At 41.1% G+C, this 20802-nt stretch overlaps 1 protein-coding gene across 1 annotated transcript in view; it reads right to left on the minus strand.

Annotated features, from left to right (window-relative positions):
* Positions 1–6940: 6940 nt before the first annotated feature.
* INO80 (INO80 complex ATPase subunit) overlaps positions 6941–20802 on the minus strand; it is a 63726-nt gene continuing 49864 nt past the window's right edge. Inside the window, exons 28-36 of the mRNA XM_065686524.1 lie at positions 19615–19709; positions 17149–17221; positions 14804–14962; positions 13397–13499; positions 12774–12862; positions 11796–11951; positions 10551–10710; positions 9537–9755; positions 6941–8964 (exon numbers count right to left, since the gene is read on the minus strand). Coding sequence (XP_065542596.1) covers positions 8747–8964; positions 9537–9755; positions 10551–10710; positions 11796–11951; positions 12774–12862; positions 13397–13499; positions 14804–14962; positions 17149–17221; positions 19615–19709 — 1272 coding nt within the window. The 3' untranslated portion in view covers positions 6941–8746. The remainder of the gene's footprint in view (positions 8965–9536; positions 9756–10550; positions 10711–11795; positions 11952–12773; positions 12863–13396; positions 13500–14803; positions 14963–17148; positions 17222–19614; positions 19710–20802) is intronic.

Here is a 20802-nt window from a genome sequence, read left to right on the forward strand (position 1 = left end):
GAGTTCAGAATTGAGGATAAAAAGTAACTGTGGGACGAACCTCACTCAGCATAAATATGCACTGTATTCCTGCCTCATTTCACTTGATGGGAGGATGCTAAAAATGAGCAGCAGTTCAATTCCTTTTGGTCCTGTAGTCATTTATCCACACCTTGCTCCAAACGCAGGGGGATCATTCCATCATTCCCCATTTTGACTTTTCTTTGGCAAAGCACCACAGCAACCTCTGCAAATCACTGCAGCACCGTTGCAAACTGTAATTCCTCTCCACAAGACCTTTGTGACAAGGTATTGTTTCCATTGTACGGATGGGGGACTGTGACATCAAGAGCATGATTTCAAAAGCATACAGTGACTTTGAATGCGCAATGTGAACACTGAGGGACGATGTTTTTCAGAGTACTCAGAACTGTACATCAGGTATTCAGAGGCCATGTGGGCAAACAGATAACAGTGCAAACATGCGAGAGTCATCTGAAATGCTCATTGTGCCAACCCTTATGTTTGCCATTGCCCAAAGGGGATCTTGTGTGGTTGCCAGTTTAGCAGTTGTTTAGTATTCTTAAACCTTCACATACCTAAACTTGCATAATGGTTATTTGCCAACTAAAAATTAAGCTCAGCAGAGAAACATTGTGTATAGCTTGGGATGGTTTTGCTTTACGCACATCACTCAAACCTGTGGCAGTCCCTTTTTGAGGCCGAGGCTCACAGCTGCTGGCAGTCCCACGCTTCTCACGTGTTTATTCCTGTAACATCTCAGACACGAGGTCTGTTTTAAATTAAAGTACATAAACAACATGACTTGTCTCATTTGCTATCAATTATATCGCTGCAAGGAAGAGCTCGGCTTCTCTAATCTGTCTGGGACTATTCTACCAAACCATCTCTCACCCTCAACATGTAGTTATTTGATTCCAGACACAAGGATACATGGCTAAGGACAGCAAACCTCAGTGTAGCCGAGTGACATTGATTATAGAATCATAGAATCACAGAATGGTTTGGGTTGGAAAGGACCTCAAGATCATCCAGTTCCAACCCCCTGCCATGGGCAGGGACACCTCACACTAAACCATGTCACCTAAGGCTCTGTCCAACCCGGCCTTGAACACTGCCAGGGATGGAGCACTCACAACCTCCCTGGGCAACCCATTCCAGTGCCTTACCACCCTAACAGGAAAGAACTTATTCCTTGTATCTGCCTTGAACTTCCCCTCTTTAAACTCATCACCCCTTATCCTCTCATTACAGTCTCTGATGAAGACTCCCTTTCCAGCATCTTTGTAGGCCCCCTTCAGATACTGGAAGGCTGCTATACAGTACACATTATATAATATATACCTCTGATTGCATATGTTAATAGCAACTTATCAGAGCTAGGGAAGCAAGCCTCCTCCAGCAAGGCTCATGATAGTGTGTTTCAAGAGCATCTAAACCACTTGGGGATATATATAGCAGCCATAAGAAAAATCATCATCACTTCCAGTCCCAAATCAACACCGTGTTTAAAACCCTATTTGTGCATTACAGAGTCAGCACCACGATGGCATTCAGTTTTCAACTCATCCATAGGAATTGAGCTGAGTGACAAACTACTAAAACCTAGGCAGCAACTATTTTTTGTGCTTACCAGATTAAATCTGTACCACAGTGAAATTATGACAACAAATTAGATGTGGTAACTTCTTCCAAACTCTGAACAGAGAATGACGAGAGACTACAGTCACCTGGACAAACAGACAACATGAAGTTCAATTACTGCTTCAGCAGGACCTCAGATCCAGAGCTGGAAATGGGCCATCGTGCATCTTTAGAGCTATTTCAAGATCCACGTCAAAGAAATACCACAATACTGTAGTACTATGGGTGTAAATGAGACTAAATTAAGGAAAAATACTGGATTAAATGTAGTAAAAGAAGATGTCTGTAGGAATGCAGTGGTTGTCCACAAAAATGTTCGTGTTCTATGATTCTGTGATTGACAGGCAATAATTAAAATGTCTCATCTTGCAGTTAGGGAATGAAGATGAGAGAACAATGCATCAGAAGATGGAAAGGGAGGCTTTTTGAGAGCAGCACATCCATTCCTTACTGTAAAAGGGGTCCTGCGAGCATTTATGGGTCTCATGAAGGTTCCCCAGTGAAGCTGTGGCTGTCCCATCCTTGGCAGTGTTCAAGGCCAGGGTTGGATGGCACTTGAAGCAACCTGCTCCAGTGGAAGGTGTCCCTGCCCATGGATGATCTTTAAGTTCCCTTCCAACCCAAACCATTCTGTAACTCTACGTGAGCTCTGTGGAGAGAGCAGGAGCCACAAGAAGAAGCAAACCTCTCACGTCGGTGCCCACCAGACACAGGGAGTGAACAGAAAAAGGAAAAAGGGTTTTTTTTCAATCTTTTCAAGCTTCTCTGGAGGCTCACAGAGCCCAAACATCCTCCTCCTTGCAAAGGAAAACCCTGGAGCTTTGTCACAGGCAGTGAAGCATCACGCCGGGGTGTGTCCGGCCACGTGCCACTGCATTTATGGGGCCGCAGCACACTCCGCTGAGCAGCACGTACCCAACTGCAGTCACGTGCCAAAGGATTAATGGAGCTTAAAAACATAATGAAAAGCAACATTGAGCCAACTACGTGTGAAATTCGCTGACTCTTCTGTTCTTTAAACAAAAACCAGCAACCCTCTACAGGTAGAAAATACAGACAAGAACTCTTGGCACTGCTGTTTAGGGCTGACTGCAGTGAGGACAAGGATTACCAAAGGCAGCTGCTTCAAAGACACTTCTGCGAGGAAGTTAGATGGGGTTTAGAGTAACCTTGATAGAAGTTTGGGCTTGTCTATGGAGAAAAGTTATGTAAAGAATTATGTGAATTAGAGAATAGATGTTCCCAATTAACATGAATGTTCTTACCCTGCATCAAGCCTAGCTAGGAGGGGTTATTCAGGCCAGTCGTTGCAGTGGTCGTGCGACTGTCCAAACCAGTATCATGGAACAGTTTGGGTTGGAAGGGACCTTAAAGCTCATCCAGTTCCAACCCCCTGCCATGGGCAGGGCAGCTTTCACTAGAGCAGGTTGCTCCAAGCCCCGTCCAACCTGGCCTTGAGCACTGCCAGGGACGGGGCAGCCACAGCTTCTCTGGGCACCCTGTGCCAGCGCCTCAGCACCCTCACAGGGAGGAATTTCCTCCTAATGTCTAATCTCAATCTCCCCTCCTTCAGGTTAAAACCATTCCCCCTTGTCCTGTCACTACAGACCCTTATAAAAAGCCACTCTCCAGAATTCTTGTGGTAAGTTTCCAACTAGGTTCCAGTTTTTCTTGGTTTTGAAAAAGCTGGTGAAGGTTTACTCAGGGTAACAGTGCACACAAAATACATGCTTCGCTTTACCTTAATTCACAGTCCTCATAATGCTGAGATGCAAGGCTACGAGTGTCACATGTTTAAATATTCACACCTTTAATCAGAAACATTTCTCCTGCCAACCAAAAGCCTTGAAGACAACACTTGGGTCTTGAGAAGAGTTGGGCGAGTCCAAGGAGCAGGGAGGAAAAACCCAGGTGCTTGCCAAAAAACATCATAGAGATGACAAGGGATACAGTAATTCCTGGATGCTTAGAAGCTCACATTGACTGCTGTCAAGTACAGCGGCCTTAATGCAAGCAGCAGTGCTGTGAAAGAAGGAAGAGACCACAGGGAAACTCCAGAAGGCACGAAAGCAGGGTTTCAATGTTTTCCTCCCCTACCTCATTCTATCAGTGATGCTCACGAGCTGAGGAAGGAAGGAGTCATCGTTCCATACCAGAGTGCTGAACCACATCCTCATGCCTGGGATGCAAACGAAGTCCCTCACACGCCACTAGAAAAACATGATGTAAATAGAATTTGGTACAAAATGCCCGGAAGACCCATTAGCTTTGGAGTAACTTCACTTTCCTGAGGGATGAGGTGGGAGCTAAGAGGAGGGTGAAGATGGAGGAAACCCAGCTCATCATGCATGTCTCTGTTGTAGGCTTTGCAGAGGAGCAAATGCTGTTATACTTCACATGCAAACAGCATCCCTTTGGGTAGTGAGTTACCCAAGACCGGAAAATTTGTTTTTCCAGCCATTCCAGCAGAATTTTCCAAAGGATAGCAGGGAGTGCATCACCATCCCCTATTGAGCAGGAAGGAATGTGCCTGCAAGGGTCCCTCAGAGTTATAAGGTGTGTTTCAGGCTGAACAGTCAACAAGTAAGACAGAGGTAGAAGGAAGAAGCTGAGAAGCCTGTAAGCCTATCTGGGAGCAGAAACAAGCCAGCTTGCTCTACGGGGAGCAGGAGATCAGGACTGGCAGTGCAGTGGTCACAGGGCAGCATTTCCCAAATTACACTGATCCACATCCTGCCCCCAAGTGACTCTTAGCAATTTGTGCTCTTCCTCCTCCCAGCTGTGGCTGTCCCTGAGCTACAATCACAGTGCAGATCCCTGTTCCTTCTGCACCGAGCTGTTCCCACTGAGCTTTGTGTGCCTCCCCCACTGGGAAATGCTGTTAAAGGAAATACTTCAGGAATATGGGAATAAAGCAAGATACAGCCCTAGGCAAAGCTTTCTACAAACAGAACAGGAGGCAGCAAAGAGCAGATATCCAGTGGTGGGAAGGCACACAAAAGACGGGGAGAAGGCATGGGAGGAACACTACATTTGGACAGTGCAGTATTAGTATCCTGAATTGCAGACTTAAACAGCTCTAGGTGAAAACCCTCCTGCAGAAACCAGTTTATCTCCGCAGAACAGGATCTAGTGGCTGACTAAATGAGGATGACAACAGACTTTGACCGTTGACAGAAAGAGCAAACGGCTTGCAGGGTAATCAATCTCCCCTTGATTTAGATAAGGTGGACTCCAATTGATAACACAATAATTAAAAACAGATGTTAAAAGAATTCTGAAGGCACCATGAAACCGAAGAACCAAACCATTTGTAAGAAGTGGTTTAAGAGTTTGTGTGCCAGGGATAGCACAGTGACTGTACAGCCAAACAGAGGTACTCGAGCACAGTGTGATGCAAGTCCTTGTCTCATACACATGATTTTGAAGAGGAGTCGAGAGGATACTGGAGTGCTCTACTTTTATGTCATAATCCCACATGCTGGCTCTCACAACCTGTCTGTGCTGAGCAAGGACAAGCTTTTCCCTCACTTCTTCAATGCATCACTTGGCTTGGGACTTCTTCTCTCCCAGCTTTTTGCTTGGTTTTGCCATTCTCTAGGGTACTGACGATGAATCACAGGTAGAGAGAACATGTAGGGCAAACTGCTTGGGTGCTCATAATGGTACATTTTACCAGTGGCCTGGCTGGAATGTCCAGTCCACAAGCTTGAGGGTTAAATTCAGCATCCTTTTCCCCTGTCTCAAATACCCTGCAGTATTTGTTGAGAAAAGGTAATGGTTTTAATCACTTTTGCTTTCTGCAAAACTGCCACTGAAGTTTTTGGTCTTTAAGACTCAATTTTGTCACTGCTTGGTAAGACTCTATAACCGTGTGTGGCAGCAGGAAGAACGGGTGTTCCGGGGACCCTTCTGAACTAGACATCCCATGTAGGCTGAACTACAAAAATGTGTGTGAACGTGGAACAAAACAGCACCTTTTAGTCCCAACTTGTCAGATGACCTAAGAAAATTATCACTTTTAATCATCTTCAACAGTAGTATTATGCAGTGAACTGTATTTAACAACTTTGTAGTAATTGACAAGTAAAATGCTGTAATCAAATAGCAAGAGGAATACACGGCATGCCAAACATCCCCCAAACATACCAACATCTAGTTTACCATTCCAGCTTAAAACACAAACTCAGTTCATTCAATATTCTCTTTCTGCCACTAGCAAACACCTTGAGGTATTGCAGGAAAGTGACTTTCTGCCATCAATCGCTAAGACAAGCACACAACATGCAGTTGTAGTGAAAAGCTGCTCAGACTGAAACTCAGAACACCTTCAACGTGCATGTCCATTTTACTCACTTCAACATAAGTATTTCCCAGTGTTGATCACAAAACTACCTCCACTTCCTCCAAATAATTCCCCATCTTTATCTTTCTAGCAGTGATTCCTTCTTCAAATCAAGATATCAGAACAGCCATTGCATGAATTCTTCCTAATTCCTTGATTAATATCACAGAATCCCAGTTCTTCTATGATACATAGTACAAGGAATGAATCTGTTTAACTATTTACAGAAACTGAACTGGGTATGATCTAGCAGTTCATCCACTTCACTGCTGCATTAAATCTTCCTCAACTTTTGAGCCTGACACAAGCTTCACAAGCACTACATTTGTCACAACTTGTGATGCCATTTGGTATTTCTTTTGAAGACTAAATGACTTTGAATCTATTTTTATATCAGTTTTTAAAATATCAATATTTTAATCTTCCAAAAGAACAGCATGCAGCAGTACGTATTACATTTTTGCAATGTTTTTACCTTACCAATTCTTTTTTTCTCTTCTCCACTTTGGATTACAAATTGATGCCACTGTCCAGCAGCTTGAAAATCAAGACTGCACACAAAGAAGCCATTTCTACTCCCACTAAAAAAAATGAGGGGAAAACAAATGAACTGTAGAGAATGATGTCCCAAAACTATCAACTGTACTGAATTCAACCACTGTAGTTCAACTACTGCGTAATTACACACCTTACAACACTTGCTTCTGTTTTCTTGTGATGGGCTGCACACATACTCCAAAACACAAGACAATTGGTGAATACAGACATTTGATAAGGGTACAATTGTAACTGAAAGGTTACTAACATGATACCTGGAAGAATGTAGACACTAGAGCATTATAGTGAGCAGCACACACTTCCAGTTGCGTTTCCAGATGCGCACCCTCGGTGCTCTCTTCCCTAATCCTCTCATTCACACAGCTACATGCATAAAAAATGCAAAGACACCAATTTACATAAAATTATCTCACTCCATTTTATTTAAGATTTTCTTCTCCAGTTAGTAAAAGAAAGATGTGTCTCTCTTTATACATATGTACAAGTTCAGTTATAAAAATAGACAGCACATTCAAAGAGAAAAAAAGGCTTGGCATTTGTCTGATTCCCTCTAAATATCATATATACACGTGAATAAGAGGGGAAGGGGGAAGTCTTCATGAGTAAATTAAACATCAACTCCCCCTCACTTATCCCCTCCAAATCTGTTTAAAAATCAATCTAAGCTCAGTTCTGCTATTTTCAGGTGTGCAAATTAGAGGCAGAGCCAACAGGAAGCACTTGCTCCACACTGTAGGACGCCAGGCAAAGGATTTGGGGTTGGAAAAAATTATAATAATAAAAATAATAATGAAAACAAAACAAAAAAAAGTAATCTTCCACTGTCACAGCCCAGACCCGCAACTCAACTCACTTCTCTCTTAAGGGATGAAAGTGCCCCGGCAGAACAGCCTTTTCATTCAATGTGTCAGACAGAAGAACTGCCCCACACCTAAATCTCAGTGCAATGAAGACAACACTTACAGCAAAGCAGGGGACTACGGGGCGAGCTGTGCATTGAGAATGGAGAAGGAGCAACCAGAGACTGAGAACACAGATGGGCACTGTCAGAGCTGCCTTCTGTCAGCCTCATAGAACACAGCTACCGGTACCCGCACACTACAGTGAACTCAACCAAGCTAGTACGTGTGATGATCACAAAGATGAAGAGAAAACACACTGGAAGAATAGTCAGGATGGCTAGGATAAGAGACTTTTTCGCAGGATTTGGCTAGAAGGGGGAATGGCACAGTTCTCTATCTCTTTTTGTTGCTCCCCATGCAGCACTGCAAGCTGCAGAACCACTGCTATGGCTCGGTGTGAAGAGCAGCAGCAAACTCTTCCTCGGCACTTGAGCTCTCCATCTTCTCGGTATTTGTACAAATAGAACCTTACTTTGTTTCTGAGCTTTCAAGAGTTCTGCACACCTCAAAAGTGAGAGGAATCATTTTAAACACAAGCGTTTGTGCTGATAACTCTGAAATGCAAACCAAACCACTGGCAGCTTCTACTCTGTGAAGCAGAGGCAGTGCTGCTGCTCTTACCAGGCCTCCCGGTCTCCTCTGTATTCTGCAGTTCTGAGCCTTCTCCTGACAAATGGTACTGAAGAGAGACCACTCCCTGCAAACCCCCTGAGACACCTTCCATTGGATTTAGAACTTTTAAAGAACCCAGAGGCCCATGCTAGAAGAATACAAGATTTTTTTAATCACACATCATCTTCAGCTTAGCCCTCAGTTACCCCTGCATGTACATACTGACCAGCTGCCAGCATGGAATCATCTTGCAACTCTACAGGATACTCCAGGGGTTCAGATACTGATTTCATAAGATAAAACGAATGCTGGGTTCCACCTCAAGCTACAAGAGAGAAAGTACACTGGTGTGACTTCAAGCACACACAAAGCTGCAGGATATTGCATGGAGAAGCCAGATGCTTTCTTGGGAATCTGTGCCAGACGCATCAGTAAAACACAAACTGACACTCTCCCAGTTACCCCAGACTCCTCTCCCTCCTTCTTGCAGTGTCTGCAAAGATAGTTTTTTGGAATACAAATAATCAAAGTGCTCACATAAACCACCCACTCCAATTGTGCTTTGATTTTCTTTTCACACACGTGCTGGACAGCAACAAGGCATTCGTCTGCATGCCTTCAACTGGCAGGGTGGTCTACTCTGAAAGCCAACACAGTTCAGACAAGCTTTGGGGGTTCATTACTACTACCGACCACCTGAGGTGTGGGCACCTTTGCTTTGCTTCCGAATTGGAGTTTCTGATATGAGACTGCTGGCCAGGTTTAAGCTTTTGGGGGTCCCACACACAGTGTTTCCTTTGCTCAAATGGGAACTCAAAGGAGAAGAGGCGCTTGAAGGTCCAAAATCTGCAAGTCCAGAAGGCCGAATAATTGCTGTTTGCAGAGGGCTATTTGAGGACATGCCTAGTAATGGAAAAGAGAACCAAATTCCATGTGAGCATATATATTCCACTTATGATTCTTCCAACAACAAACAATATACTACCTGTCAGCCCTAAGACCACCATGAATACATGATTTATGAGAGTTTAATGAAGAGGTAAGTCCTTAAGATATAAACCGTCCTGCAGTCATACCCTGGGCCACCTGCAGCTGGTGTGAAGATGAAACTCCATCACCATGAGGTAGTGGAACCTGATGCTGTAACTTCAATGTAACAGCAGCGCAGGAAAGCCACAGCCATACCCATGGGATAAACATCACTATCCAATTTGTCTGGAAGAAAAACATTTGGTATGAGATAATTCAAGGGGCAGACAAAACTTCTGCAGGACTAGCCTCTCAAAGTCATCTGTGGTGAAACTGGCTATCCATTCACACCATTGCCATGTCACTTGTGTATTGCCCGGATCTCATAATATAATGGACAGGCAATACCAACAATACAGTGTTTTTTATCTATGTTTTGACAGGCTGTATACAACAGTCACCCCAAGTCATGTGGTTGGTTCTGCTGCCTCCCCTTCCCCACATACCTTTTGAGACACTGTACCCGTATGCTGCATACGCAGCTGCCGAGGCTGCTGCTGCTCCTGCTTTGGCTCCTGCCATTGCAGCTGCGCTTCCTGCTATTGACTTCCGGCTTCTGCCTTTTCCTGTGCCGCCTTTTGAGCCGCCGCTTGCACCTTTAGGACGACCCCGGCTTCGATTTGACTGGCCTCTCCCAGTGAGAGGAGTATCTTGCACTGAAACACCTTAAGAAGAAAAGAATGTTGTAACTGCTATAGTATTTCAGGTGACTCACAAATGAATACAGCATCATAACTACCTGCCATTGACATTAGTACTGCTCCTATCAACTGATACTTTTCATTTACATTAACAGGAACACTGTTAGCAAGCAGTGATCACATGAAAAGAAAGTATGTTTACATACTTCACTTTGTATGTATACAAAACTTCACTCTTCATTAACCACATTCTCACAAATTCCAAGTACTTATCATTATTATGAATCCAGTCCACAAACAGGTGGAGAATTCTGGGTTCTACTTCAGGAAGCGTTTTCTTACTTGAAGACAGATAGGAAGTTTCTTCCATTTGCTATCTCTACAGAAACTCACCAAAAACTAAGGTTCTACTCATGTCAGTGTAGAAAACCATGGTAGTTAAAAACATCCACCGTTATTTAGAATTACAGTTGCTCCAATCACCCACTGGAAATAGAAAACTAATTATTGGCTCAGCAGCAAATTTAACAAAAAGCTTAAAGATTAACAGCTCCGTGGCTGTCTGTAATTTGGTAGTATGAACATAACGTAAAGTGAGCCCTCTGTAACATGAGAACAAAGGACAACACTTTTAAGAATAACTGACACAGAAGAGAGGAAAGCACAGTGAATGAGACTATAAACACATTTCCTATCTCGTCAGAAGTAATTTCTCAATGAAGAGGCAATTTTTTTCCCCCATTCTTGTCAACCATGCATATACTCTGGTTAAAACACAGAAAATGTATCGCCTAGCCATATTACGTCGAGAGTACTGACCATTCACAGTATCTGAAACTGAGCCAGTAATGGAAGCAGGAGAGTTTGTTGCCCTTGACTGAGGTGCTGAAGAAGCTGGATCATCCACAATCACAAGCATATCACTACTGCTCTCATCGGGAGGGATAGAGCCCATATGTAATTCACTGCTGATGGATATCTAAATATGACAGAGAACAAGCTGTTAGCTTCTCAGGTTAGGAAAGGGCATGGTACAGTAATAAGATGATCTTTAAAAGACATGCAATCACAAGTAATTAACTGGTACTTCTGTTCTCTCTCATTTTCTCTATGTGAAGCTATATAATCTGCCTAATCACACCACACCCTCTATTTACATGCTGAGCAGCAGTAAAGACCTCCAGGAGCTATATCATTCCAATTCATGAAAGTACATGTTAAGAAGCAGGAGACTAATGGGCTCATCAGAGGTTTAAGGAAATTGCTGTTCAACTGTGCACCTTCAACTGCAAGAGGGAAAGCGATAGGATTCTTAACCTGCTATTACTGCTAAATAAAAAAACCTTGGTCAATAAGAGAACAATACAACTTAGGAGTCTTAATCAACATGGTATAAAAGAAAACGTATTTGCTGCCTAAACCAGTTTGCGATTCTTTACAAAAAAATGAAGTAAAATGTGTGCCACTGAGAATTTACAATTTAAATTCCAGAGGAAAAAAAAAACCCACAGTAATTCAGAACCAAGAAAGCAAAGAAGGCAGCAGAGGAGATGTAGATGAGACTAGCAAGGAGTACTTGCAAAGAAGCTGAACATCAAGCAGCTATTTGAGAGATACTGTTTAGTTCAGGAGCAGACAGACACTGTTCTTGCTATAGAAGGTGTTGGTATGGGAGAAGGCACATGGTTATAAATGTAAGCATGACAAAGGCAGGAAAAAAGGGAGAAAAAAGTAAGAAGTTTCCAGAACTGCAGATGGGAATGGAAAAATTCCAGTGGCTGAAAGGAAGGAGTCAGGGCATGAAGTCATTGTAAGAAAAGAGGGGCAGAGAGTGAATGAAGAGGGGAATAATGGAATGTCCAATAACACGAGGTGCTGTAAGACAACTTACTAGCAGCTATGTTTTCAGTATATTTCTTTCATTTCCATGGTTCACCTTTAAGACATTTCACTTCCTCACATACTCAAAGTTCTACACTAGCTAAAATAACAGAAAGTGAGAATCCTACAGGATGTAAGGCCACAACTGAGACAAAATGTGTTTAAAGCAGCAGTGAGTCTTACCTCACTGAAAGGGCTGGGCATGGCAGAGTCTACACTAATGAAGGAGTCATCCCCATCAGCAGACAGGTTGGAGTTATCAGCTGAGGGAACAAATGGGATCACAAGGTTCATGCCCTCTTTCTTTCTTTTCCCATCTAATTCATCTTCCTTCTTCTTCTGAAATAAGTAAAGCAATACCAGGTATGAAAAAGACAGCAAAACAGAAGAAAGAGAATAAGCAACCCAAAATCTCAACATCTAATGCAGTATTATAACTGAAGAAATGCCATGTCCAGAATTTCCCAAAAAAAGTTTCTGAAGGTCACAGTAACAGATGCCTTAAAGGCTCCTTCTTTAGATTTAAGTAGGGGGTGTTTTTATGTCATCCCCCCCCCCTCCCCCCCCCGCTTCATTTGTGTAATAGCTGGAATGATAGAGAATTACTATTAGAGAATTACTTTGATTTCTATTACCTTTTGGAGTGAGCTTGAAATTCTTTACCATTACACAACCAATTCTAATGATCTTTTTAAAACAAACTGACCTTCCTTTTTTCCACAGAAGCCACATGGCTATATGGGTTTTATCTGTGTTTGGTACTTCATGTGGTGTTTTTTGTCCTTGCAGAACAAAATCTGGATTAAGTCACCATTTTATGTGCCACAGAATGATCAGTTGATCACTTTGTTTTTTTCATGCATGAGTCCTCAAACTGTTTGTAAACTACTGGTAATCACTAGTGTTGGTTGGGTATGCAGTACTTCCTTAGTTTTCAAGTTGCTAATGATTAAAATACAGATAACTATGCATTATGTGTTTTGTAATATCCCTCTTCTGCAGAAGGAAGTGCCACAGACTGATGTTCAGTGGTGAAGGGAAGAAAGCTTTACTCTAATATTAGACTGCCTTTGCATAAAATGTTTCCAAACCACGTAACAGTGAGTCTGAAGCTCTTCTGGCTCTACCACTGACACAGGCAACCTTTTCGCATCAAAGTACCTTTTCAGCATATTTTTCCCTTTTACGTTTACGTTCCTTCACACGATTTGTTTCCTCTTGCTGTCGCTTCTCTTCTTGGCGCTGACGCACTGTCAGAAAACAAATGCAAAGTGGTTCACCACTGTAAAGATATTTCACATCCTTTTGTGAATCTTACAAGAAATTCCAGTTCTAACAGAACTGTGAATTAAAGTCAGCTGTATTAAAACTATTTGCATCCAGATTACTAAAAAGTCTTACAGTGAAATCCTTCTTTCAAGCAACATAAAACCATATATACAGCTTCAAAGGTATGATAAAATACAGCGTTTTTACTAGTACTATTCTTGTCATGACCTACATAATTCTTTTTAAAGCTCTGTCATTCAGGAACAATGTAATGATCCTGAATGAGTGCCAGTAAAAACTTTATCACATCATCATGTCTCTCTTGCACAACTTCATCTTTCAGCTCAGCAGTGATACGAAACCAGCTTGTACTAACAAGAGTTGGCAATACAAGAAGAGCCAGGAAACAGAAGTTGTTATCAGCAATACATGCATTTGTAAGAGATAAAAACACAGATTTCATAAGCTAATGAAGTGGAAGATGGAGTAAATGCTGCAACATGAATTTCACATACATTTCTTTTCTAGTTCCTCATCATCCAGCAGAAGGCTGACCACTTCTTTTGGCTTCAAGGTGTCAGGTTTGAAATTGCCACCTGAAATGACCATTCGTTGGATCTAGAAGGGAAAAAAAGGGAGGGAAAAAAAAGAAAAATAACTCACAAGAGCCATGAACCATTCTCACTACCGTTTACTGAAAGCCAGCCAAAAAAGGATGCCAGGACATCTGTGTAAGTCAGAATTGACTCAAATTCTCTTTTATACCAAAGTTAGTAGCAAAATTTCAGGGAAGATTAATTAAAAGTATAATTAAGAATATCAAATATGAGAAACAACCAAACTAGAAAGCAGAAAAAATTACATCCCTTGTGCAAAGTTTCACTTCTTCTAAAGCACAATGTACTAAACAACAAATTATAATAATAATAATATACTGAACAAAAAGAAAAATACCTGCGCAATATTCCTGTCAGGTCTATGTTACCAGGTCAATTTTTAAAGTAATCTGCACAGAGGATCATGCAGATCACATTCTTAAAGGGTACAACATTTTTAGTCACCTTGACTGAAAGCTAAATCTCATATTGGGTCAGTGTCTCAGTTTAAGGAATTCATTCAACCTCTATTACTGCGATGACATATATAAAGAAACCTCAAAGAGCTGTAACTTAACAAAGGAGAACAAGCTTTAGTGTAAGGAAATTGTGATGATTTGGATCACCAGCAAAAAAACTATGCTTATTTTTTCCAGGTTGGTGTCAGGTGACTCTAGTGCAGTATCCTAGAGAAAATGGCTAAGTCCCAACAAGGGAAATGTGAATGCATTCAGCTGGAGATGCTTCAGTTGCTGCAGCACCATGACCAGAATTTAATTAAAGCCAAAAGCTAAAAGAAACCTCATGTAGACAAAACATCTTCATGCTGTATACAGTATACCTGCTGTTACCAAAGAAAGTAAATCCGCTTAGATTTTTCTTGCCAATAAAGATTCACAAGGTTTCAGGTTTCTAATACACTTACTGCTTGATGCTGCAAGACACTGAGCTCTTCTGGCAACCCTCCCACCTCAAATGATTTTCACTTGATTACCTTCCAAATTTCTTTAAAAAATCAGCTGGGATATAACAGTTTAAAATGAGAGGAATAGGTAGCCCTGACACAGCAAAGATAGAAGGCTCTAGTCTTAAAGAAGCCCATGTCATTTTATTGCATCATAAGAAATAGCTTCATGAAGTCGTACTGTGAATGATTAGCTTCTTCCTAGTTCATACAATGCAGCTGCAGTGCTGCTGCATTAGGGACACAGGTTTACGTGAACAAGAACTTTTGGCTTCTGTCTCCCTACAGATACTTCTGTTTCTTACTCATTTTGATACCATTTCTGCAACTTCTTCTTCTTCCAGACCATTTCTTATTCCTACCTCACTTTTTTCCTTAGCCCTCTGTAAGATGCGCTCCTCAATGGTGCCTTTACATATCAACCTGTACACAGTGACTTGTTTGGTCTGACCCAGCCTGTGTGCCCGGTCCATGGCTTGCTGGTCTACTGTTGGGTTCCAATCGCTGTCATAGAAAATCACCTGCAAAACAACACCAGAACAGAAAGGATTAAATAAACCTACGCATTTAAAGCACCCTAAATAAATGAAAATCCAGTATCCTGATAAAACATACATTTCACAGAATTATCCCCCCTCTGCAGGCTGTAATAACTGAGTTTTGCCCAGTCCTATAAAGTCTTTTCCATTCCATTTCAGATAAATTCAAACTAATTGACACTGTAAATGTTTCAACTTCCACAGAATGTCTTCAATATCTTCTTCAACAAATCTGCTTCAGAGGCACAAAATTCCTATGTTTGCCACCACATTAAATCACTGTCATGTAATTAATTATAGGCTTGTCACACCATGAACCCATTTTAATGTTGCTTATCTTTAGAAAAAAAAAAAAAGCCCATCAAATTAGAATTTCACACAAAAGTAATACTTCAATTTATTTTTCTTTCAAACCTGGATAAAGTCTAGTCTAGCACTTCCGGCGCTTTTGCCACAAAAACCTGGAATGCCGCATTGCGTCCACATTGCCCTGTCATTCCAACAGTACTTTATACACAGGAAGCACGCAACCCAAAACCATTTAAAAATAAATTTGGACACCAAAGTATTGAGAAAGCTACAAAAACACAGAACTCGTGTTTTTGTAACAGCAATGCTCATGTGAGGAGCCTGCAGGAGCATGCCTGTGCTTCCATCTGTTTATTTCCTCTGCTGAAGCAACTTCAATCGAGACAACTTTTCAGGTCTGAAAACGCTACAGATACTTGCTTTCTTCTGATTTCTTGTAAGTGACAGGAAGATATGATGGGGTATTTTTAAAAAAGAATTATGCAATATTTTTGATTCAGAGTTCTTTGGCTTTGTGGGGCTAAAGACTACAGGCTCTCCTGGGGTCAAATCTGCATGCACACAAGCTATTGGGTTAGAAGAACAATAGCTGTTACTGCAAAGACGAATGGGTCATGTAAGTCAATATTCCTTCCCTAGTGATTAGTGACAACTGCTCCTGAGTGCAAATCCTTGCAATTCACCTAAATCCGTACGCCTTTACACCTTGGGTGAGTAAGGGGGAGGAGTAATTTATCCTTCCTAAGTAGCTGATACTCAGCTACAAAATACATTGTACTTTCAGAGGCATTGCTTCATTCTTCTGTGCACAGGATAAAGCATAACCCATACTTGTCCTACTGATTCCTTTGCAACTCAATCTTAGAGCAAACAGTCACACATGAAACAGCATTCACTGTATGAAAATGTCAAGTGCATCTGTAGACCCCTTCAGTCATCCCTCCTTTCTAGACTCTGGTACTAAAATATGTGTGGAGAACGAAGATACTTCCAAATACAACCCAAAACTGTGTACCATGTGTCCAGTATTCTATAACTTTATCATCAAGGTAATACTATATTGTAATTATGATCAAAGTAAGCGAGGTTATGCAATTTCATGATGTGGATGGCTGCACTGAAAATACTGAGCAGCACGGCTAAGAGTGCTGACTTTCATACAGAAAGACCAATTTTCCTGCATAAAAAGTGAGGCTGGGAGGCAGGACATGAGCAGCTTGGGAGGAATGGTGGCTGTAGGCATATGAGGCAGGGAAAGCAAAGAAATATTTATACTGAAAACTATACACTATATATATATAAATACTGGAGTACTGTGTACAGTTCTGGTGTCCTCAACATAAAAAGGACATGGAACTGTTGGAACAAGTCCAGAGGAGGCCATGGGGATGATCAGGGGCTGGAGCACCTTCCCTATGAAGACAGGCTGAGGAAGTTGGGGCTGTTCAGCCTGGAGAAGAGAAGGCTGCATGGAGACCTCATAGCAGCCTTCCAGTATCTGAAGAGGGGCTATAGGGATGCTGGGGAGGGACTCTTCATTAGGGACTGTAGTGGTAGGACAAGGGGTAACAGGTTAAAGCTTAACCAGGGGAAATTTTGATTGGATATAAGGAGGAAGTTCTTTACTCTAAGGGTGGTGAGGCACTAGAATGAGCCCAGGGAAGCTGTCAATGCTCCATCCCTGGCGGTGTTCAAGGGCAGGTTGGACAGAGCCTTGGGTGAGATGTGTCCTAGTGTGAGGTGTCCCTGCCCATGGCAGGGGGGTTGGAACTGGATGATCTTGAGGTCCTTTCCAACCCTAACTATTCTATGATTCTAAGACCTTTTAATTCTGTATTACTTTACCAAACTTCACTTACTGTATCTGCAGCTGTAAGGTTAATGCCCAAGCCTCCAGCTCTTGTGCTTAACAGGAACACAAAAATATCATTCCTATAGAGGAAAAAGATTTATATTGTGAGTGATAAACAAGAAATAATCACAGAAGTAAACTTTTTGGCTCACATAAAGTGATCAGGGCTACTTCTGTTACTTGAACACTTCAGAACATTATGTGCTGTTCATTCATGGTCAAGTAAAAAAAACTTATGAATGAGAGAAGTTAATCTACAAATCAGGACTGTTGGAACAGGCAAACATTCAATTTGCAATAGCATCTTATTAATCTCTATCAAAACAAACCAGGGCTTGTTTATCTTGCCTGAAACGGAAATTCAGATTTCATATGGACAAAGAACAATTCATTGTTTCACAGAACTGACCACTGTTGAAAAAATCTCGCCTGAACAATGCTCAATTGATAAGAAAGATAAATAAAAGTTGAAACTGTGTAGATGCAAGTTTTGTTCTAAATAGGGTGCTTTGAACAGAACAAACCAGGAGAGAGGTCTCTACAAAGGATGACCAAGTACTATTGAAAATTCAAGTGGTAACAGTGAAATCAGGATTTCCACAAAGGTTGTGAACCTCACTAGTGCAACTGGGGGGTCAGCAGTATTTAAAATCGTTAACCATAACCAGAACAACCAAATGGATCTGTGAACAGGTTGACACTAACAAAGCAGATGGTACCAGGAAGAAGTCCAAAGAGGATGACATACTGTACTTCAGCAGTGACAGAGCAAGGCCCTCTGCTTAAGAGAAGACACTCTGCAATGCCACGTCCCTTTGGTACCAGACTGTCCATATGCATATGGCAGTCCAAAATCTAAGAGTACAAAACTCCACCTTGACCTATGGACAGCTGGGAGGAACTGAAGCTGAGCTGTCAATCTCTAGACCTCAACTTGCAGGTACAAAGCCAAAGGAGCCAGCAGGTGCCTGCTCACAGTGTAGTTAATCCTTGGCCAGGAAATCTTTTCAATCTTGTAACAACAGTGAAACATGCAATACAGGCAGTCACCTGTAAAATCCTTCTGGAAATGCCATATGGGAAGGAAAGTGGATAGTGCTATAGACTAGGGGAACAAATTATCATTCCATAGCTACGTATTTTCTGCACCTTGCTAGGATATCCTGCAAGACAGTTTAGTCTCAGTCAGGCTTTTTTTCCTGGAAATATTTCTCATCGGTAAATAATGTATAAGAGGAACTTAACATTTTAATAGGAATCTTTGTTTAGACTGGCTGGCCTGTATTTCAAAGGGATTTCCTGTTGAAATGATTATTTTTCTTCATTTGTTCTATTCATTAATAAAAACACATTCTGTTCATTAATAAAAACAAATTTCTTCACTTCTCTTGGTTAAACGACCTTACAGGAAGAAGTGTCAGGATTCCAGGAGGAACCTGTTTCTGACATCTGGAAACAGGCAGAAAAATACTGCATGGTCCTCTCGCTTCAGGTATTTGGCATGCATTCTTTCCAAGTTTTACTGCTCTGAGGAGTTCACTAGAAGACTCATCACTGCAACATAGTCCTTCAGATCTTTAAGCCTGAAACGCTGTATACAGCTTCCCTCCTACTTTCAGCTATGATCCCTTGGGACCACTAACACAAGGAATATTCTCTAGTCTAAAATGTTGCTTTCACCCTGCAATAAACAACCATCTATGAACCTAACTCCTCTGAAAAAGAGAAGTTTTTAAAAGCTGACATCAACATCCAGGGAGGATAACCCTACTGTGAACTACCATACCAAAGTGACATTCTGTCAAGCCACTTTGCATGATTAAATGAAAACTTAATAACCATAAACTCTATCATTATAAATAATGTGCCCTAGTGGAGACAAAGTTATACTAAACTATATTAACTTCTAATAACATCATTACACACTTTTCTTTCTTGATGTGTTCATAAATGGATTGCAAGCATCCATTTTGGCTTACTAAATGAAAAGGTTTATAGCTTATCTTACTATCTAATAAAATCCCCATTTCACCACTTGTATATTAGTTTAAGGTTTCTTAATAAAACATGCTTGAATGGTTTGTTTTGCAGAAAAATAGGTCATTTTCAAAGCTCTAGCATACATGAGATTTTCAATCTCGTCTTCACAGTGTCAACTGTCAGGGTATATAATAACCAAAGAACATCTGCCTTTCTCCTGAGCTTCTTTATAAGCAACAGCATATTTGGAATGGCAAGAAGCACAGTAGGTGGGTACACTAAAATTGCTTCCAATACTGTTTCACTGATGACAAAATCCTAAACATCAATACCACTGACTACTGGTCAGCAAATCTCCTAGAAACTGCTTCACATGAGAGGCCTGTTTGATAACAGGAAAGATAATTTAAGTGCAAATTTCATCTATTTCCATTACATCTAATACCAGCTCTCTATGTACACACAATTTAGCACACGCTGTACAATACATTACCTGTTCTGAAAATCTGCTACCATGTCCCTTCGTTCAGAAATCTTTGAAGAACCATCCAATCTCATGTAAGTATGTTTCCTATAAACCATGTATTCCTGTGAAGGGGACACAGTAGAAAAATAGAGTTGCTCTTGAAACTACTCAATCTTCCAGAAAAACCCAATAAAACCAGAATTGCTAACTGAAAAACAAAAAAACACCCTAAATTTCATCAACATCAAATATTCATACAGAATATGATCTGACCCCTTATCACATGAACATAATGTGATTCTCACTGAAATTATGGACAACTTCATATAGGGGAAAGCAAACACATTGAGAAAAAACATAAACTTAAAAAGAATGAAATACACATCTGCATGAAGTAACACTACTTTATCCCTTTCTGTTGAAAGAAAGTAATTTTCCTCTTTGTATTTATATGTGCCATGTTCTAATGGCTGAATTAAGCAGCAGTTCTTCAGCTGAAGGCAAATCAAATAAAGATGGTCTTATAACTCTGTAAACAAGGTTTTGTGATCTCTGCCCTGCATAGATTAGGTTAGTATGATACCACAGCACTTACACTGACACAGCTAAAAGAAATAGGACATATTCTGTCCTTTCATATTCAAGTAGGCAGAGGAGATGTATTTTGATCTCTCGAGTAGTACAGCTACATCCTGGGCTCAGCAGTAGCAGTCATTTTTCTCCTTCTTAGCAGCTGGTGCAGTGCTACTGTATCTACTGCTATATAAATTTTGGAAGGATTTTCTTACAAACTGAGTCCTTACTTTATTTTTAGCTTGCTTAACTCCAGCTTGTTACATGGGTGGGAAGGAAATAAAACTTGCTAGGTGGCTTATCCAACAAATAAAGTTGAGCATTTAGGAGGTCAAATAGCAAAATGGTGTGCTCCCGAGCCTTTGAATGGAATGCTAACAGAAAACAGATTCCTTTTTCAGATCCAACCAAAACCTCAAACTTTGCTGTCTTCCACAAAAGCCCAGAGAAATAAAGGTATTTCTTTCTAACCACTGTAAGTATCACCAATAGGAAACCAAATTAATAGTTCTCCTACAAATGTCTCTTCAGACCAGCCCTTTAGTGGTATGGTTGCTAATCGAATAATCTTTTTTTTTTCCCCTTCTGAGGCAGACTGGCTGTATTTAAATAAAAACTAACGACTTAATTCCTAATTTCCTT

Source organism: Lathamus discolor, chromosome 6 (genome assembly GCF_037157495.1).
Source record: "Lathamus discolor isolate bLatDis1 chromosome 6, bLatDis1.hap1, whole genome shotgun sequence".
In the NCBI taxonomy this organism is placed as follows: domain Eukaryota; kingdom Metazoa; phylum Chordata; class Aves; order Psittaciformes; family Psittacidae; genus Lathamus; species Lathamus discolor.